The sequence below is a fragment of the Platichthys flesus genome, chromosome 1 (assembly GCF_949316205.1).
Source record: "Platichthys flesus chromosome 1, fPlaFle2.1, whole genome shotgun sequence".
Lineage (NCBI taxonomy): Eukaryota > Metazoa > Chordata > Actinopteri > Pleuronectiformes > Pleuronectidae > Platichthys > Platichthys flesus.
This window is the reverse complement of record NC_084945.1, coordinates 455,201-475,993: the sequence shown is the minus strand read 5'-3', so window position 1 is coordinate 475,993 and position 20,793 is coordinate 455,201. Positions and strand designations below refer to the sequence as shown.

The following is a 20,793-nucleotide window of genomic DNA, read 5'->3' as shown; positions in this document are numbered from 1 at the left end:
ATACTCTATACTCTATACTCTACACTATACACTCTATACTCTCTATTCTATACTGTATACTCTACACTCTATACTCTATACTATATACTCTATACCCTATACTCTATACTTTACACGCTATACTCTATACTCAAGATTCTAAACTCGATATTAAAGATTCTAAACTCTATTCTCTATATTCTATACTCTATGCTCTATACTCTACACTCTATATTCTATACAAAAAACTACAAAAAAACCTTTTAACAGGGTAAAAATATGTAGAAACCTCAGAGAGAGCCACATGTGAGGGATCCCTCTCCCAGGACGGACAGAAGTGCAACAGATGCCACGTGCAGGAAAACATCATCAATAATCAAAGTCTCTAGCAGCATTGATGAGGGTAGACATCCCGAAGGACAACCCCAACATGACATGCCAAGCAGTCCCTCTGCAAGCACAGTCCATGCTCAGCAACCATCTAGACCACGATCCACCATCCAGACCAGACGCCACTCCAGTCCTCAGTCACCGTCCACCGCCGCCCACCAGGACCCACCACAAGCCACCACCGTGGTCCTGGTCCACCACCCGTGCCCAATGCCAACGCGACACAGGGTCCGCCACCAGCACCACGATCAGCCCACATGACTCAGAATCCGCCACACTGGATCCAACACCACGACCCCCGGTGCGCGATCCACAAACCGTAATCCATGGTGCGGCCACAGAGGCCCTGGATCTGCGGGTGATAAAGCAAAGGGATTCCGGGGAAGGGGGATAGGGATGGAGAAGAGGAAGGAGAAGCTGGAAAGAGAAGCTCCGTGTGTCATGTGTCATAAAATAGAACAAGTAACGTTCTGGCGCACTAATTAGCTCTAACTATAAGCTTTATCAAAAAGGAAGGTTTTGAGCCTACTTTTAAACGAACAGATGGTGACTGCCTCCCGAACTGAAAGTGGTAGATGATTCCACAGCAGAGGGGCTTGATGGCTAAAAGCTCTGGCTCCTACTCTACTTTTAGAGACTTTAGGGACGACAAGTAGGCTTGAATTCTGGGAGCGGAGTTCTCTAGTGGGTTTATAAGGTATTAACAGCTCTTTAAGGTATAAAGGCGCTATATTATTAAGGGCCTTGAAGGTGAGGAGGAGAATTTTAAATTCTATTCTAGATTTAACTGGAAGCCAGTGTAGCGATGCTAATACTGGAGAAATGTGCTCTCTTCTCTTTGTTCTCGTCAGGACATGTGCTGCAGCATTTTGGACAAGCTGTAGAGTCTTTAACGACTTCCTGCTGGAGCCTGATAATAATGAATTACAATAGTCCAGGACATGTCTGATTTTTGAAATATTACGCAAGTGGAAAAAAGCGGTCCTAGAAATTTGTTTTAAGTGAGAATTAAAGGATAAATCAGGATCGAAGATCACTCCCAAGTTCCTGACTGTGTTATTGGAAGCAAGGGCAATGTCGTCTAGCTTAGCTATATCATTAGATAATGCATCTCTAAGGTGTTTGGGGCCAAGTATTATAACCTCTGTTTTGTCTGAGTTTAATAAGAGAAAATTGCGGGTCATCCAGGTTTTTATGTCCTTGAGACATGTTCGAAGTTTAGTTAATTGATTACTTTGTTCAGGTTTTAATGACAAATATAACTGGGTGTCATCCGCATAGCAGTGGAAATTTACAGAGTGTGTCCTGATAATGTTTCCTAGTGGAAGCATATATAATGAGAATAAAACTGGGCCGAGCACAGAGCCCTGTGGAACACCATGGTTTACTTTGGTGCGCACAGATGACTCATCATTAATTTGCACAAATTGGGAGCGATCAGAAAAATACGATTTAAACCAGTTAAGGGCGGTTCCATTAATGTTAATTAACTGTTTGAGTCTTTCTAATAGAACTTGATGGTCAATTGTGTCGAATGCTGCACTGAGATCTAACAGAACGAGGACAGACACAAGTCCCTGATCTGAGGCTATTAAAAGGTCATTAGTGACTTTTGCCAAGGCTGTCTCTGTACTGTGATTGGCTCTAAACCCTGATTGAAAGTCTTCATATATATATTATTTTATTGGAGAAACTCACACAGCTGATTGGCTACCACTTTTTCTAAGATTTTAGAAATGAAGGGGAGATTAGATATTGGCCTGTAATTTGCTAAAACCTCTGGGTCTAGGGTGGTTTTTTGAGAAGGGGTTTGATGACAGCTATTTTAAAAGACTGTGGTACATAACCTGATGATAATGACAGATTGATAATGTTAAGTAACGAACTATCAATTAGGGGCAGAATGTATTTAAGTAATTTGGTAGGAATGGGATCTAAGTTCAACACGTGGTGATTCTATTAAAACACAACATGAAGCTCTTTGTTAAGACCCGAGTTGTGGTAAGATCTTGATTTGAGTTTATTAAGTGTTTTAGTATCATGCTGCAGTTTCACTGAACTAATCTTATTCTACAGGAAATTTAATGACTGCATTTCTCTATCAAGCCAAGAACTGAAACTGCACTTCATCAGAAAATGATCGTTACACGTTCATGTGATCATTCAAACATTTGAGTAACTTTTGAAACCCCCCCCCCCCCCCCCCCTTCATTACAAACAGCTGTAGAAGCGGGTCCACAGTAAACCTGGTGGAGGGAGTGCTCTGTCAGAGAAGACGTTTTGTGGATTAGGCGACAGAAGAAATATCGTTTTTCACTTTCTGTAACATAAACGTTTTTCAACCTTTTCTTTGATGAAAGATCGTCATTAATAAATCTGCCATGTTTAGGAAACTGATATTGTGTAATTCAGTGCAGAACCAAACAATGTTCATTTCCTTTGACCTTCGCAGCTAGGAACTCAACAGAGTGACATCATTGTAAACATCACAGAATATGACACTGTCCTCTGGGACTCATATTTTTCAGATTCCTGATATTTATAGACAATAATCAATTGATAACGAAATCAATAAAAGTTCTCATAATATCTGGCTGTGATGAAACGATGCACACCTGCTTTTATAAGGGTGGTTTATTTGAATTCTGTATACAATATGAACAGGACTCTATATCGATATCCATGAGTAAATTCAACACTTCATTACACTTGCTCATCCTCCTGCAGGAGGTTTTCATGTTGACTCACCAGGACAGAACTCACTGCCATTACCTTTGACTGTGATTTTGGAAACTCCAAAAACCTTCTTTTAAATATACTGCAAAGATGGTACAGAATATAGGAAGCCACACGTTAAACTAAAGAACACGTTTTCTAACTTTGTCCCTGGTATCAACCAACACGCAAGTTGTAACTTTGAGGCTACGTGGACTCATCTGCTGAGCGTCCGGCTGGGACCAGGAGGCGGAGTCCTCTGAGGATGTAACAAGGCCAATTCATCGAGAATAAAAAAACATGACTTTTGTTAGATCTAACCGCACAGTCACTAACACAGCTAGGATGAGGCAAGTTAGCAAGAGACTGCTCGTCTGGTTGGGTGGAACCTTGTGACGATCCATCTGGAACCGAAACTAAAGTGCTTGCAAAATACAGCAAGCTCATTCATCGTGAATACAAAAGCATGTAACAGAAGCACTATACAGTTCTCAATGTTTACATAAGCGTATACACACAATCTATAATATAACAGAGTAGACTATGCCATGAATCAGTAGTCATAAATATTATATTGTGCATGTTCTATTGCACGTCAAGTGTATGTATGACAGAAAATAGGTATGGGTTAGTTACCTACATGTCACTGTTTTAATAAAAAGATGCAACAACACAGATTTCATCGGACACAGGCTATACATTTTCACAAATCAATTTTTTTTCTTCTTAGGATGTTTTCCTAAATGAACCAAACCTATAATACAACAGTGATATTTAAGTGTGATAAATACTCATGCACAAACAGATGAGACTACCTAAGATCTAGTATGTGAAAGTATACTGCTGCACAAGCCAGCCGCTAGGTACAGGTGTGGGGGGGGTTCAGCTACACTGGACATGAAACAAACAGAAAAACACAAAAGGAGTGACGGGTTTAAAATAAAAAGGCACGTGGATTTCAGAGGAGTTTAACATGAGCACACACACGTTATCTGACAACCGCCTGCAAAGGGTTCCCTTCCTTCTCGATGACAGAATCCACAGTTACGAAACAGACGATCACATGCAACCACAGAATAAGGTCCCACACTCTGCACGACACAAACTCAAGATCTTCCCACACTTTACATCACAAGCCTTTTTCCTTCTTTGTTTCCCCCCCCCCACCGCGAGTTCCAAAAGAAGAAGAGGGATCCTGACCCCCTCTGTCGGTTTAGGGTGCTTTACTTAATGAAGGATGAGGATGAACCGAGTCCTACGAATACTAAAAATTATTAAAGATAATTAATGGGTGCATATTATAAACTACAAATGGGAGAGCAGGGGCTGGCCCACGTTGCTTTGAGGGCAAATGTCACGTTTGCTGTCTGAGGGTTTCTGCGGCTCATGGGATGCAGGGGGCTTCGGGGAAACTCTCGCCCTCGGCAGTGTGCTGAACCGTGTGCTCCTGCAGAGCCGTGAGGTCCACGAAGCGCTCCCCACACCACACGCACTTGAACTGTGTCTCCCGCGAGTGCACGCTCTGGTGCTTGGCCAGGTGCTCGCGCTGCTTGAAGCTCTTGTCGCAGCTGGCACACTTGAAAGGCTTCTCTCCTGTGTGAACTCTGCGATGGCGCTGCAGCTCTGACGAGTACCTAAAGCGCTTTTCACAATCAGGACATTTCAGCGGCTTTTCTCGGGTGGGGTCGCAGCGGTGCTGCACGAACTCGGAGGACGACACAAAGCGCTTGTCGCACAGAGAGCACTTCAGCGGCTTCTCCGTGCAGTGAGAGTTCTGGTGACGCTGCAGCGTTGAATTCTTTTTGTAACCTTTGCCACACACGTCGCACTTGTACGGCTTCTCCACTTCACCTCCACATTTGTGCCGCAGCAGCTCTCCTGATTGGCTGAAGGACTTCTGGCAGGATGCACATTTAAAAAGACTTTCCATACCGTGAACCTGCTGGTGGTAGAGCAGGTGGGACGGCTGCAGGAATCCCTTGTCGCACAGGTTACACTTGAACGGGCGATCGGCTGGGTTCTTGTGAGTGCGGCGGTGGCGTACGAGCGCGTACTGCTGCTTGAAGCTCATCTGGCACTCCTCGCACTGGAAGGGCCGCTCCTCTGAGTGGGTGCGTTCGTGCTGCCGCAGGTCGGACGGCCGCTTGAAACTCTTTCCACACGAGCCGCAGCGGAAAGGCCTCTCCCCCTCGGGCTGGCATTGATGGTGCAGGAGCTCGGACGACTCCTTAAAGTGCATCTCACACAAATTGCACTTGAACAGGTGCTCGCCCGAATGAGCGTACATGTGGCGCACCAGGTGAGAGCGGTGCTTGAAGCTCTTCTCGCACACGGCGCACTTGTACGGCCGCTCCGAGCTGTGCGTGCGCTGGTGGTGGGCCAGGTGAGAAGACTGGCTGAAGCTTTTGTCACACGTGTCACACTTGTACGGCTTCTCACCAGTGTGTACTCTCTCATGGCGGGTCAGCTCTGACAAATGGCGGAAGGCCTTGTGGCACACTGAGCACTTGTATGGCCGGTCGGGTGAAGAGGCCTCGAACGCGGGCGGGGACGAGGCACTGATGGCCGCGCCCCCGGACGTCTCGCCGGTGGAGGGCTGCTGGGGGTTGGCAGCCGACGAGGTGGGGGTGACGTTTCCAGAGCCGGGCCGGTAGGTCTTCTCACAGATGGAGCACTTCATGGGGTTGTTCCCGTTGCCGTGCGAGTTGTGATGCTGAGCCAGGGAGGTGAGCAGCGAGAAGCCCATCTTACACACACCACACACAAAAGGCTTCTGCTCCACCTGCACACACTGGTGCTCCAGCAGGTCCGTCGCCTGGCTGAAGATCTTCATGCACTGCGTGCACTGGAAGGAGCGGTCCTGGTTCACCATGCACTGGTGCTCGTGAGGGTTGGCCAGGTGAGATATGTCGTGACCGCAGGCTCCACACTTGTGGCCCCTCTCGCCCCCCACCTGCAGGGAGGGCTGCTGGGCCTGAACAGAGTGCTGCTGGCCGTGCTGGGGCTGCTGCAGCGAGGCGTCCGGCTGCAGGACCACTCCGTACACCGTGCAGCCCAGAGGGTTGTCGGCCCCCTGGGGGAGCGTGTGCACGACAGAGGGTGGAGCCACTGCATGCTGCTGCTGCCATGCCTCCGTCATCGCTCCACTTCGCATGCAGGGACTCAGCGCTCGGGAGCAGAGGGGGTCTCCAAGCTGAAGGGTGTGCTTCTCTGAACTAGCACACGGAGAGGAGCCGGCTGCTACGTCTGCAGAGAGACACCTCCTTTGAGACGGATGAGGAAATCTGGAGGGACATAAAAAAAACTGTAACGTAAACAACATTATTAAATATACATGAAGCAAAGATTTGAACGAGTCAATACAAGAAATGCAGGATGTTAACAGTTCAGTCCTGTGGAAACACAGCAGCTTCCAACAGGAGCTGTGATAGAGAGCCACGTCGAGATGAAGCTTCATCTCAGGGAATGTTTCTCCAGAATAATGAAAGAGGAGGAATCTGTGTTATTGTCCAGAAACAAACCGAATCAGATCGATGGACTCAGAGAAACTGAATCGTGCTGTGATGATCCCTCAGTAATTAGACTCTGATCCACAGCTTCACACATGTTTTAATCCTACCTCAGGCCCTGATGCCACACATTGTACTTCTGATTTATAGTTTTATACCTACTTTACTGTCACTCATTTCAGGTGTTTACTCTTTTATGACTGATTATTAGTTTTTAAGTAATATACAAAGATGCTGTTGACAATATTATTCGCCTGGCAGAAAAATAATAGTGTTTTCATCATCTTCATTTCTTCAATAGTTGTTAAGCACAAATTGAGCAAATGGCCAAACACGCAGACTCTGGAATCAGATCTGGAATCAGAGGTTCTGCTGTTTTGATTCTCACGATGGAATTTGATTCAAGATTTAGTTTCAATGAACAAAAGGAGAATCTAAATAGCAGTTGATTAGTCGGATCCCAGCTTCCTGGGAGGACGTCCCCTCACATCTCACTGACATCGTTTCATCGAGCAGATTCTCCACAGATTGATGAATAATAACCAGAAGCAGCTGGAGTCGTGTGAGAGCCACAGATCATCTGCAGGAGCCGCTTGTGTTGCACTCAGCTGATGCTGCTCCTGCAGATAGACGGTGCCGGGCTGCAGGAGGCTGGAGCATCACGGTATAGAGCTAGAGGTGGGCTCGGTCTATCTCCTGAAACGCACCTCAGTGTGTAGCGGTCGTATCTCTGCTGTAAAGCGGCCTTTCACCGGTTAGACGGTGGGAACGAGCCGGCGACACGCGGATCGTGTGTCCGCGGCGGGTTGACGCTTCCTTCCAGATCGAAAAGTCGTTTTCTACACGAACCGTTTCGGTTTCAGGACGCAGCGGCTAACAGTCGTTAGCTTGTGGGCTAACAGCTAAAGCTAACGCTTCCAAACACCCGGAGCTTCTGTGCTACTTCCTCCTTCTTCCTCTCCGGGGAACGAACGCACTCGGCGGCCGGTTCCGTGAGACCCCCTAACCCTAACCGGACCCGGGCCGAGGCGGAGGAGCCCGGGGCGACGGCTGCTTCCAGGCCGCGGCGCCTCGGTAGAAAAGCCGCTTAATGGCCGGACGGAGGCTCGGCGGGGAGCAGGCCTCCCGGAGCCAGAACCGGAGCCGCCGAGGCGCGAGAACCTGCTCACAAATACACGACCGACCGGAACAATGACGGTTCTCCGGTAACTCACCGAGCGGCTCACCGACGCTGCTCGCTGCCGCCTGGGCTCGACCGCCTTCGGTGTGTGTGGGACTCGGACGACCGGCGGTGGATGCGCTTGAAGCCGGACGCCATCCCCCTGCAGACGGACGGACACCGGAAACCGCCCCGGAGCGACCCGCCGAGCTGCCGACGAGCTGCCGCTGCTACAGCCGCTGCATGCCGGAGCCTCACCGGGGAGAACCGGGGAGAACCGGGAGGAACCGGGAGGAACGGAGTCCGAGAGGAGAGATAGAAACCGGATCAAGGGGAAAAGATCTGGTTTTAAAACCCTGTCCGACAGTTCCTCACTGCAGCTGCAGGGGGCGCTGTGGCTCCCATTCATTCAAGCATTCAGAATACTTTAAGATTCATATTCAATATAAATAACTTCTGTTTGATGACCGTTGTTCTTCAGCTCGTCTGCTTCATGTTGGTGCAGGGTTCGAGTCCCCTGCCTCTGCAGCGGCTCAGCCTGAAGCTCCAGACGTGGAGAAGTTCACTGGTTGTTACGAGTCCCCTGGTGAATGGGACCATGATGTGTTTACTTACAATATATATATGTATATATATATATGTATATCTATATATAACTAGATCTGATTTCACTGAAACGAAGCAGCTGGATTCAGCTCAGGACACAGATTCTTACATTTACAGAAGTGGTTTGTTGAACCTGTTTTCACAGCAGAGTTTGTAAACACATTGAAACCAGTCTGATCAGCGAGGCTCGTTTAACACACGTGGTTTATTCTACTCACCATCTTTCTTTATTAATAGTGACATTTGCTATTTTCTGACTTGTGGTATTTAAAGGGGACGTATTTGGAATCTGGATATATTAGAGTCAAAATAATATCCTCCTCAATATGTTCGCATCATAACCTGTTTTCTTGTTATTCAGAAAATTAAAGGAGAAGAAGCTAAAAACCATTGTTACTTAAGAACGAGCCCTCATCATCATTAATGACCTACACGTATTGTACATATTTATATACACTATATAAATTCACTGTCTTATTTTATATATAGTAATTAATAAAGGAATTTATATTTCTCATCTCATCTTGTTTGACCTGATACCTTTGTTCTTTAACTTATGTAAAATCATTTAGTATTTCTGACTTGTGCTTTTTCTACTTTTACTTCAGTAAAGAGTATTTCTCTCATCAATGGTCCCGTTTTATTTTACCTCATCCAACTTGACCTCACGTAGTAGAAGAAGTAGAAATAGTAGTAGCAGCTGAGTAGTGGTTGTAGTAGTAGTAGTGGTGGTAGTAGGAGTAGTGGTATTAGTAGTAGTAATGGTAGTAGTGGTAGTAGTGGTAGTGGTAAGAGTAGTAGCAGTAGTTGTAGTGGTAGTATTATTAGTAGTAGTAGTAGTCGTGGTAGTAGTAGTAGTTGTAGTAGTAGTGGTAGTAGATGTAGTAGAGGTAGTAGTAGTAGTGGTAGTAGTAGTAGAGGTGGTAGTAGTAGTTGTGGTAGAATTAGTAGTGGTAGTAGTAGTGGTGGTAGTATTAGTAGTGGTAGTAGTAGAAGTAGTGGTGGTGGTAGTAGTGGTGGTAGTAGTAGTAGTAGTGGGAGTGGTAGTAATAGTAGTATTAGTGGTAGTAGTAGTAGTGGTAGTAGTAGTTGAAGTGGTAGTAGTAGTTTTGGTAGTATTAGTAGTGGTAGTAGTAGTGGTGGTAGTATAGTAGTGGTAGTAGTAGTAGTAGTGGTGGTAGTAGTAGTAGTAGTGGTAGTAGTAGTAGTGGTAGTGGTAGTAATAGTAGTAGTAGTGGTAGTAGTGGTAGTGGTAGAAGTAGTAGTGGTAGTAATAGTAGTGGTAGTAGTAGTGGTGGTAGTATAGTAGTGGTAGTAGTAGTAGTAGTGGTGGTAGTAGTAGTAGTAGTGGTAGTAGTAGTAGAAGTGGTAGTAGTAGTTTTGGTAGTATTAGTAGTGGTAGTAGTAGTGGTGGTAGTGGTAGTAGTAGTAGTGGTAGTAGTAGTAGTGGTAGTGGTAGTAATAGTAGTAGTAGTGGTAGTAGTGGTAGTGGTAGAAGTAGTAGTGGTAGTAATAGTAGTAGTAGTAGTAGTAGTGGTGGTAGTGGTAGTATTATTATTAGCAGGTGCAGTTTCCTTCAGCAGCTTTGGTGGAGTAGAACAATCACAGACGGAATCAATAACCACACCAGACTCATTCATTTCAAACATTTCATTATTTTCTCCACATTAACTTTGAAACAACCTCATAAACCAAAGAGTAAGAAAGAGCATGCTCGGGCATGCAATGATGTCACAACATGATGATGCCACTGGGTGCGAAGTATAAAACATACAGTAGCAGAGAGTTTCTTTTTATATCATTCATAAACTCGGGACATGGTCAGTGTCCACTGGAGTTAAAAGCTAGCGTTTATTTTACACCGCCCTCCATGTCTCACGTAGCCTCGTGTTGCTGGACAAAGAGACGAGAGGGAGGAACTCACAGAGCGACACCAGATGGAGCAGGCCAAACAAACATGCTGAAATCTCATCCGGCCCAAAGAGTGCCTGGAAATGACACCGTACAAACCCTGTGGTTCCCTCTTGGACTGGTCCACCAGGGGGAGTGGGAGAGAGACCAAACAGTGCATGCCATTTCAGGGTGAGGAGGAGGGTTGCATGTAGGAGGGTGGGGGGGGTCACCTTCCCTAATGGTGAAGGCTCGTCTCCTCGTCGTCTGCCCACCAGGGGGCTTGATAGGGCCGCGGGTCAAATCAATTTGAGGAGGAAAATGGATAAATACGAGGCACTCAGCATTCTCTCTGTCTTGCAAACTGCAAAAGTAAGAAACTTGAATAATAATGACACATACACATATATATTAGAATTAGTAGTTATAACATAACAGTCTCAAGGCTGTACAAAGGGGCAAGGCTGAATCCTCCTCAGTATGTCAGCAGGTACATGTGTCTATGTGGTTTTCTCTTTGCGTGCGAATGTGTGCGTCATGTGGGTCGACATCAAATTTCACTTCACTTCACGATGAACTGGTGGATGTTCCTCGAGGGGTCAGAGCCTCGGGTCCTGGCCGGCGTCGGTCCAGGACGTTTGATTCGCGGATCAAACGTGAATCCGATTGGGTCAGATTCTGTGACGTGGTCGGACCTGAAGTGATTTCCAAATCTCCTGCCGACAGGTGCAGTGACAAGAAGTGACAGTCGGGATGAGTGCGTACAAATGAGGACAGAACGGTGATGTTAAAGGGATAGAAAATGCACTTTTAAAATCCCACACAGCCTCATGCAATGGTTGTGTGTTTATGTTTGTGGAAAAATAAGAAAAGAATAATGACGGAGCCCTTTAAAATGGATCTACTCTTGCAGCATAGTTCTGTATGTAGCGCATAGTGCGGAGGGGCTGGTGAACTGAGAGGGCGAAGGGTCAAAGGCAAAGGGGGTTATTGTGTGTGGAGGAAGTGAGTGTGTCATGGTTCTCACGATAACCAGGAAACAAGAGTTGCTATATTCTTATCTAAAGCGGTGGAAAATAAAATGGATGCCTGTGCCATCTCCAGTCCCGTCAGCAGCACGTGATGACACCCAGTCACATGGTCCTGGTGCACCACGCTCGTCTGAAGCTGCACCGTCTTCCACCGATAAACCTTCTCTGTGGTTACAAGCTCAAAACAAGCGTTGGAAAAGGGAGAGTTCTCAGAGAAGCTGAACCTGGAGCTGACAGAGGAGAAGAGTCCGGTAGCAACAGTAGAAAGGCTCTGATGTGTCCGTCGCTCCGGCTGTGGGCTCCAGTCCAATCAGCAACATGTCCGTCCCAGTAAGGAATAATATATTATACCATAGTTATCAATAAGTCTTAGTAGATCATACCTGTATAAGCTTAAATAAAGAAGTGAATGAAAAGAATGGCTACTCCAATATTGAGTAAAATGACCATAACCACCAGAATAGAGCTGGAGCCCTAAAAGAGAGAGAGAGAGAGAGAGAGAGAGAGAGAGAGAGAGAGAGAGCAGTTAGTACTCAACACAAACCAGAAACACACACTTCACCACACACTTCACCATGAAACAACAATCAATAAGTGATCAAGCCCTGATTGTAATAGTTTCTATAGCTGCAGCTTCATTCTGACCTGACCTCTGACCTCTGACCTCATTATGACACACCAGCTGCCTCTGAACATCCGTCAACAAGTGAGAAGGTAAACAGTAAAAACTGCAAGGGGCCAATCAGAGTCCAGTCTGCCCTGATTGGTCAGAGCAGGTGTTTGAGACAGAGGCTGAAAGAGGAGCTGCAGCGTGAGGAACTGAACACACGTTTGAATGTTTCCATCTCAATCACAGAGGAACACTTCACATGTTCCTGCTGATAATCGACTGATGGTCACTTTTCATATTAAACCTGTGATCGGACTCTTTGAGGTGGGCGTACTCACTGAGTTTGATTTGAGCGTGAGATGATCTCCTTCCTGCTCCAGGGTGATGGGTTGAGACTTGAGGGGCGGGGAGAGGGTGAGGTCCCTGTGCAGCGGCCACTCCTCCAGCTCCGCCCCCACATTCAGGTTGTCCAGCATCTGTACAGAGTCCATGGATCCTTCTCTGACCGGCCGCAGGCCTCGGGCTCGCAGCCGGTTGTTCTGAGGCGGCTGTGAGTCCGGACACTGCAGCCTCATGTCCACCGTATAGTCATTCATCCGCTCCTCGTCCTGCTCGGTGAGGCGCGAGTGGGCGGGGCTCCACCTCAGGGTGCTCTCAGCGGTCCAGCCCACGGTGAGGCCGTCCAGCCTTTGGTCGGTTCCGGCGTGCTCGTTCAGCTTGTGGTTGGACGGGTTGTGCTGCTTCGGATGGTGGTTGGAGTAGACATGCTCTCGAGGGTTATAAGTAGAGGACACCTGGTCCTTTGCATTGTGATTAGAGGAGATATAATCTTGGGACTTGTGATTGGAAGAAGCATGCTCAGAAGTCTTGTGATTGGACATGTTATGTTCCAAGGCTTTGTGATTGGATAAAATGTGCACCTGCGGCTTGTAGTTGGAAGAGGCGTGCTCGCAGGGCTTATGATTGGACGAAGAATGATCCCATGTTTTGTGATTGGAGGATGAGTACTCCCTCGACTTGTGATTGGATGAGGCGTGTTTGGAGGGCTTTTGGTTGGACAGGGAGTGCTCCCACGCTCTGTAGGAGGAGGCGTGTTCCCGGGACTTGTGATTGGACGAGGACTTCTCCCGTGGTTTGTGGTTGGACAGAGGCGTTTGCTCGTGGCCGTTAATCTGGGCCTCCTGCTCCTCCAGAAGGGAGGGCGTGGTGGAGCGGCTGCTGCCCCCCCGCTCCGGGTACATGTCATCGGTCCAGTTGTTAGCCCCTCCGCTCGGCAGGTCCACCCCCCGCCCCTCCACCAGCACCTGGATCTCGGCCCCGCCCTGATCATCCACGGCACTCTGGCGCATGAAGCAAGCATTTCTGGGGCGATGGCCGTGCTTGGGGGGGCTGTGGGGCGGCGAGGTGGGTACGCTCAGCACGGGGCTGAGGTCAGGGGTTATCACAGGGGGCGTGGTGTCCGGCGTGCACAGCTCCGGACTGTCTGTTCCCGTGGACATGACCTCGTGGTCTTTGTCCCTGACGTCCTGGTGAGACGGCCTTTGACATTCGAGCCCTATGAAGACAGTAGGAGAGAAGAACCAATGAAACGAGTGTGTGAGTGTGTGTTTGTGTGTGTGTGTGTGCGTGTGTGTGTGTGTGTGTGCGCTCACCATTCCCGTAGATGTGGAAGGAGGGGGACAGCTCCTTGGCAGTGATCCGGGCCAGGCGACACTCGTCTGTGGCTTTGAGGGCGACTCCTTCCGCCGCCTCCGCCTTCCCTCGGGCGTGACTCATCCTGAACATCAAAGGACAAACATTCACTCTCACCCTGAAGGCTTCATCACCTTCTTTATGATCAAAGCACCAACAGGGAGGATCATTACAGACGTTACTGATTCAGGAACATTTCAGTTCCTGTGATCTCGTTGTACGACTCATTCAAGTAAAATGCTTCTTACACATCGATGCATGAACGATGATCCTTCAATAAGAGAAACAACTTTCACCATGTGACCCAAATGTATTTTCTGCTTCTCGGTGATGACACAAGTCAATTTTGTTAAGATTTAGTGTTTTTAGTCTGAATTGTTTTTATAATTTCTTTGTGAGTTTAAAATAATGGTTGATAATAATAATCATGATTTAATCTGAAGGTGGAGAGAACAACAAGGACCTCGATGGTGACAATGATCAGCTGTGTATGTGAAGGTCTGACCTGGACATGGCGATCTCTGCTTTCTGCTTGGCGAGGTCTGAGGCCTTCTCAGCAGCTTCCACCGCTCGGTCCACCTTCTCTCGGATCTTACTGGCCCTCAGTGGAATCAGGTTCTTGCGTTTTCCGCTGACCAGCACGTTCTGCTTGTACTTCCCCTCCTCCTTGGTGCTGTCTGGGAAGGTGGTGCAGCCGTATCCGTGCCTCTTGTTCCCCACCCATTCGCCTGAGTAATGGAGGCCGTCCGAACGCCGGCTCACGCCCCAGCCCGCCCTCTGGTCGCTCCGCCACTCCCCTGCATACATTTCAGTGACAGTGGCGTCCACAGGGGGGCCCTGCTCGCTCTCGCTGGCGTTGGAGTGGATGTCGGAGGCGGCGGAGCTGACGGTGCTCATGCCGGCCTCGCTGCAGAAGGAGCTCTGCTTGCTGAGCTGACTGGCCAGCGAGCTCTTGGACTCGGAGCGTCGCAGCTTCAGGCCGCTCAGGATGGACTGACGGAAACGACCTTTTCTTTTCCTCTGGCGTTCAGCTTCACTCGGCGCCGTCAGAGCAAACCCACCTCGGCCCACTGGGCTCCCGGCCAGCCCGGCCACCACCCCATCTGTGGGCGCGGTGGGGGTGCCGTCCTCCAGCACAGCGGGGGGGCCGTGGCTGTGCTCGGAGCGGAGGGAGTTTATTGATGTTCGCAGAGGGAAGAGGATGATGGCCGCCATGCCGTACGGTACACTCTGCCGCACGCCATAACCGTGACGCATCCCACCCAACCACTGGCCTTGGTAGGTTCCTGAGGACAAACACATGAAAGGGGGTCAGGTTCCACAACTCTGGTTCTGACTGAGATATCTCAACAGCTTCTAGTTGAATTACAAACATTCCACGATGAAGCTTAGTGTCTCTGACCTGTCCTCTAGCGCCACCACCAGGTTGACATCTATCTAGTATCTCAACAATGAGTCACTTTTCATTAGGAGGAAAGAAAAGCTGCAGACATTCTGATTTCCCTTTGGGTTCGAGATCAAGAGAGCTTCATTTTTACACTTCAGATCTTCACCCTCCATCTTCTCCTGGAGCACGAGCTGAAGCAGGCCCAAAAACAGCTGCACTCACAGCTTGATGCAACCTGGCATCAACCTGGGCTCGTTCTCTGTGAACCACTTTGCCACCGAGTCACTCGACAGGAACTAGGTCTGAATCTATGAGGTCTGAAACAGAGAAAGTTCAGTGACTCTAAACCTGTTTATTAATATTTGACCAAAACGTCATCTCTAACTAAACTGAACCAGGGATATGAACCCATGCTCTGTGGTGTCACAGTCATGTGACAGTCATGTGACAGTCATGTGATGTGTGGTACGACCACCATGCACCCTGACCACCTCCTTGTCGTATCGATACATCCATGTGAAACTGATGCAGTTTAAACCACAGACCCCTCCTCCTCCTCCATGTTAGCAGATGGGACCAAACAAAAAATCCAAGTAGACGTAAAATAAATGTGTGTAAAGATGTTTCTGTCGTTTCAGGTCCTTCTCATCTCTCTGATGTTTGTTCAAGTCTCTGATCAGTTTGGTTTATTCAGTTATTTCATGATATAAAACAGGCTGAAACGTGATGATTGACAGCTGACACTGACTCCTGATTGGTCGACAGCATTATTAAACGGACCTCGATGCTGTGGTTACGATCACTTCTGCACAGACTCTGACTCTGAATGATGTCGAAAGCACAAGATGGCGTCCTCTATAGCTGGAATCTTTTAGCCAGAATTCATCTTGATTCACAAACTAAAACAATGATCTGAAAGAAGCTGAACTGTTCAGTGGAGCTACTTCTGCCGAGGTGGAGGAAATAACGTCACTGTGAGTTTGCCCCAAACTAAAGCTCGACCACAGCAGCACAGACATAATATCTCATCATTTAAAGCAACACCGTCTATTAGTTACTGATCAACAGCGCCCTCTGCAGCCACATGTGGTCATTGATTCTGCTTCCTGAACCAGAAGAGCTGCTGCTGAAACAAATCAAACAAACTCTGTTCAGAATCCTTCATGTTTCAAAGTTTCCTGAATATTAGAGATAAACTGTGGTTGTTCATAACTTCAGAGTGTTATGAGCTGATCTCAGTTCAGCTTCACTCTTCAGCTGCAGCTGGTTGTGTCTGTGACTGTCAGTCAGTGGTTCTCACAGAGAACAGACGCTCAGGGAGAGAAGGAGGGAACTTTCTCTTGCTCACACTCACCCATCTGACTCACTCTCATCAAGCTGCTGGTTTCAGGTGACAGGTATTATAAAGTGTTTCTTCAAGATCACACCAAACTTGTTTCCAATGTGAAACATGAACCACCCTCGGCTGCTCAGAGAATCTCCTGATGACTCTCCACAGAAATGTTCCTGACTGCTGCTCTAACATAACGGATCATAACCTGGGTTCAGTTTCCTGTTGCCTCTGTCAGGTGTTTCCTCTGCTTCCTGGGACATGAGGGATGTGAACCACAGCTCTGCTCCGCTGGAGGTGCAGGAACTCACTGGGCTCTAATGGTACCATCACAGTTTGAATGAACATGATGATGTGGGAGGTGTTTCCTCCATCCAGCGTGGTCGGAGCACCTCTGGTTTCACAGTGAGATGAAGTTCACACAGACCGTGAAGAGCAAACCCTCCTCACTGGGGAGTTTCCACTGGTCGAGGTTTGTGCTGTTTGCTGCATCACTGACATTTACATCAATGATCATAGGAAAATAGAAAGCTCAATATTTTCAAGGCTATTCTCTTTTTCTCACTTTAACTTATCTCCCTGTTCTGGTGAACATGTGGAGGCAGTGGTCGAAGAAATATTTATATTATTTACTTGAATCAAAGTAGAAATTAAACCCGCGTGTACACTTTGTGTCTCCTACAGCTGATCCAGGAGCTGTCCGCGGTGCTGAAGTCTCTATGTGAGATACGCCGGTGCTCTGCGCGTGTGTGTGTGTGTGTGTGTGTTGGTTGTCTGCGTGTGTGTGTGTGTGTGTCTGCGTGTGTGTTGGTTGTCTGCGTGTGTGCGTGAGCGCGCGCGTGTCAACAGCAGCGTTATTGGGTTGTGGAAAATGTGTCAGCTCGTGCGTGCTGAACTCATCTGTCTCCCACGTGAGCGGAAGCAGTGAGGCGCGTGACGCAGTGTTTTTATGTTTCTCTCATTAACGTCTTCGACTCCAGCCTGAGAAGTGTAAAGGTGAACAATACACACACACACACAACACACACACAACACACACACGGACACACACAGCATGACCGTGCATCACTTATTGAACTCGCTCCCTATCATTGTCCTGCGCGCGTGCACGGTGGCGGCGGGTGTCTGTCATCAAACGGCCTAGATTCAAACCCTCGGAGCAGAGAGCCAATCAGAGAGGTCTCCAGTGACACCTGACCTGCTGCCTCCCGTTACCATGGAGACCCACAGCAGGGATGGGGATGACGCTGCTGGTGGTGTGTGTGTGTGTGGGGGGGGGGGGGGGGTGATGACAATCAACACAGTCAACACAATGATGTAATGATGGAGGCGGGTCAGTGGGTCAGTATGAAGGTGAACCCCCCCCCCCCCCCCCTCCATTAAACACATTACGGGGAGTTTCCGTTTAATGAACTTTATTGATGATAGATTTCTAACGAGCAGCAGATGTTAGCGAAGGTTAGCATCAGCGTCAGCTTCAGCGTTAGCGTTAGCGTTAAGCCTGAAACATGCTTCTGCGTTTTCACGGGCCCTTAAGCGCAAGAGCCCTTCCGGGTCCCTTACGTGCTTATGTATCCCTCCTTACGTGCTGACGGGTGTCGACCCCCTTTTCTAAAATTTATGGCAAAGCTCCGCAAGCTCACTCAGCCCGCAAAGGCTGTGATTGGTCTGCTCTACATCCCTTCTGGAGCTGCATTTCCGGTTTCATGCCCCATAATACCGGCAGAAATGACGGAAGATTTAGAAGAACGAATATGGACCAAATAGAAGAGCACTTGGCAGAAGATATCCGATGGTATGATCACTTGTAAAACCTGTCACTGACTGGCGGATTTGTCCGTCAGAAAAAGGCTACGAGGAGCCGCAGTGGCTATGTAAATAAACAATCGACGAAGAAGAAAGAAGGCGTCTCTAAGGTCGTCTTCGACAAAAAGCATTACTCCGCCTAGTGTTCTGGCGCGGAATTGCTTTGTAAGACGCGCAACGGTTGGGGAAGCATGAATGAAAACGAGTCTTGCGCCACAGCGGCGTGAAAAGACGCAGACGCAGTCGCAGAAGCATGTTTCAGGCTTTAGCGTTACCTTTAACATGAACTCTTCTCATCGTTAGCAACTCCCTCCAGATTTAGTTGCACAGTAAGAATTTTTCTTCCTGACTCCTGACTCCATTGGACGTTCACAGCCTCACCTGAGGGAAGCCCCGCCCACATTGTGTCCCACAGCCAATCGTCTTCTCTTTTTAAGATTTGTGAATTTGTGATTTGTAGTTTCTGTTTTCTGAGATAAAAATCTGTGTCAAGAGCTGGATCTATTTTCTTTGCACCTTAATCTCCTCATTCTGACTCAGCACCTGATCTCGTCAGACTGGTTACATGCATCACATGGTCTGATGATGTCCAATCAGAACACACGTCCCGCCTCTTTTCAGTCTCAACAACAGATCAGTCCCGTCCTGGACTTCAGGGTCTCGATCACACGACCTTCTGAGTCCAGCTGAGCTCACACTCGATCAACTACAACCTAGTCAGTGAACCTGTGGCCCCCTGGGGCCCCGGGCCCCGGAGCCTGTAACTCATGTCAGGTACGTTGTTATAGTGGGGTTCACAGGAGAGTGGCTCTGTGTGTATGTGGGGGGGGTCTTACCTCCGTCAGAGTAGGTTTCTGTGCCGTATCCGTCCTGCAGGCCGTTGCTCCACGTCCCCTCGTACCGGGCCCCGCTGGCCGTGCTCTCCAGCTGCCCGTAGCGACCCTTGAACCCCTGCGTCCACTCGCCCCGGTACTCCCAGCGGCCCTTGCTCTCCACGCCGATGCCGTGGCGCTTGCCCTGCGCCCAGGTGCCCTGGTAGCTGTTCCCACTGGGCCACGTGTACACGCCCAGGACCTCGAAGCCGTGGCTCCAGGCCCCTGCGTACTCGCCCTGACCCTGGGGCCCCGTGCAGACCCCTCGGCCGTGGGCCTTACCCTGCTCCCACCCCCCGCAGTACGACCCCCCATCATCAAAGTCAAACCTGCCTCCAGTGGACATGCATGAAACAGGTTTAGGCAAATCCTTAGAACGTCAAGAAACAGAAAGAGACAAGGGCCCGGTTCACTCCGAGGGAGCGAGGAGGGCGGAGGCCTCGTCTGACTCAGGTACCATGGAGGTGCAGGGCCTCCCTCTCCTCTTAGCTCAGGATGTAACAGCTCCTCGACTTAAAAACAGCACATCACAGAGAGCATCACGGTACGTAGAGCGGATCTAGGCCTCGGCGACGGCTCTGGAGTGAGCAACGCAGCTGCCGTGCACGCTGCTCCCCATGGCCGTGCAGGCTCCTCCACCTCCTCCACCTCCTCCTCCACCTTCCTGCTCCGCAGCCTCGCAGCCGGGAGCTCGCCGGCCCGTGGCCTCGGCCTCGCAGCAGGGCGCTCCAGACGGCTGAGGCCTAGGCTTCGCTCCCAGAGGCCCACAGAGCGGCGAGCGGCTCAGTCAGACATTACAGCATCCTGCTGCACCCCCACCACATCAAATGATGGAAGATCAGAGGAGCAGAGGAGAGGAGGAGATTTCTCTGTAGCCTGGAAACAAGCGAAGGGGCTAACGCTCAGAGACACACAGACACACAAACACACACTCGGCAGACACAACACACAGTGAAGATCTCTCCTCTCTCCGCTGCGACCTGAAGATGAGGAGGAAAAACACAAGCAGGAGAAAAACGGTTCCTCTCCTCTTCCCTTTGTCCTCCCTCGTTTCAGCGCTCGTCTGAATCTGGATTGTTGTTGTTTCCTAAATCCACCAAGTCATCTGCCTCGCTCGCTCTTCTCTTTCTATCACTGCCTCTCTCTCTCGCTCTGAAATCTGCTCATTACAGGACTGCTCCATCCCAGCCAGTACCCCTCCCCCACACACACACACACACACTCTCTGAGCGCACACTCCTTCTCTGAGCTCTTAAAGAGATAGAGACGGAGGGATGGAGATAATAGCTGCATGTCCAGATCTCCCTGCTCTCCGTCCCCTCGGGGATTCATCCTCCTCTTCCTAATTATCCAGCCTCATTTCTCTCTCTCCTCGTCAGCAGTCGTCCTCCTGAAGACTGGAGGTTTGTCTCTTCATCGATCAGCTGCCACTCAACCCTCAGCTTCACTCGGGCTCCTGTCCTCTGTTGTTTCACATGAACACAACCAGTGGAGTGAGCCACGACCTCGGACCCACAACGACCTTCTCAAACAGCACAACGACCACAAACCTACGAGAACTTATCAGTGACTGAATTTGATTCTGAGACGACGACACACATTCACCTTGGAGCAACGTCTCCAAACAGGAAGTAGAATGTTTCTGTTCCTGGCAGCGTGACCCGTGTTCACTGGAGCAGGAGAACAAACTCAAAGTTCTTTTCAGTCACGACAAAGAATCTGAAAACGACGCAAATGAGGCAGAAAACTTCGCTGTGAGGTTGTTAAAGGTTTTTAAAGGACTCGACTCTGAAGCACAATGTGATACAACTCGTCTG

General features: G+C 48.9%; 2 protein-coding genes across 2 annotated transcripts; both read right to left on the bottom strand.

The window, feature by feature from the left end:
• Window positions 1-2,985: 2,985 nt before the first annotated feature.
• On the bottom strand, window positions 2,986-8,107 carry LOC133948001 (zinc finger protein 319). The gene is made up of 2 exons (XM_062382294.1): window positions 7,808-8,107; window positions 2,986-6,368 (listed from the first exon to the last, which is right to left on the bottom strand). Exon 2 carries the CDS (start codon window positions 6,236-6,238, stop codon window positions 4,469-4,471), a length of 1,770 nt encoding a protein of 589 aa, XP_062238278.1. The 5' UTR covers window positions 6,239-6,368; window positions 7,808-8,107; the 3' UTR covers window positions 2,986-4,468.
• Window positions 8,108-9,993: 1,886 nt separating this feature from the next.
• On the bottom strand, window positions 9,994-20,120 carry jph3a (junctophilin 3a). The gene is made up of 5 exons (XM_062382147.1): window positions 18,941-20,120; window positions 14,087-14,867; window positions 13,542-13,666; window positions 12,228-13,444; window positions 9,994-11,753 (listed from the first exon to the last, which is right to left on the bottom strand). Exons 1-5 carry the CDS (start codon window positions 19,320-19,322, stop codon window positions 11,673-11,675), a joined length of 2,586 nt encoding a protein of 861 aa, XP_062238131.1. The 5' UTR covers window positions 19,323-20,120; the 3' UTR covers window positions 9,994-11,672.
• Window positions 20,121-20,793: the final 673 nt, after the last annotated feature.

Excerpts from the sequence above, each read along its gene's own strand:
- LOC133948001 (XM_062382294.1), bottom strand. The coding sequence starts at position 6,238 with ATGCGAAGTGGAGCGATGACGGAGGCATGGCAGCAGCAGCATGCAGTG.
- jph3a (XM_062382147.1), bottom strand. The coding sequence starts at position 19,322 with ATGTCCACTGGAGGCAGGTTTGACTTTGATGATGGGGGGTCGTACTGC. Across the intron at positions 13,667-14,086 it reads GCAGAGATCGCCATGTCCAG|GATGAGTCACGCCCGAGGGA; the intron begins GTCAGACCTTCA and ends TTTGATGTTCAG. Across the intron at positions 13,445-13,541 it reads CTTCCACATCTACGGGAATG|GGCTCGAATGTCAAAGGCCG; the intron begins GTGAGCGCACAC and ends CTGTCTTCATAG.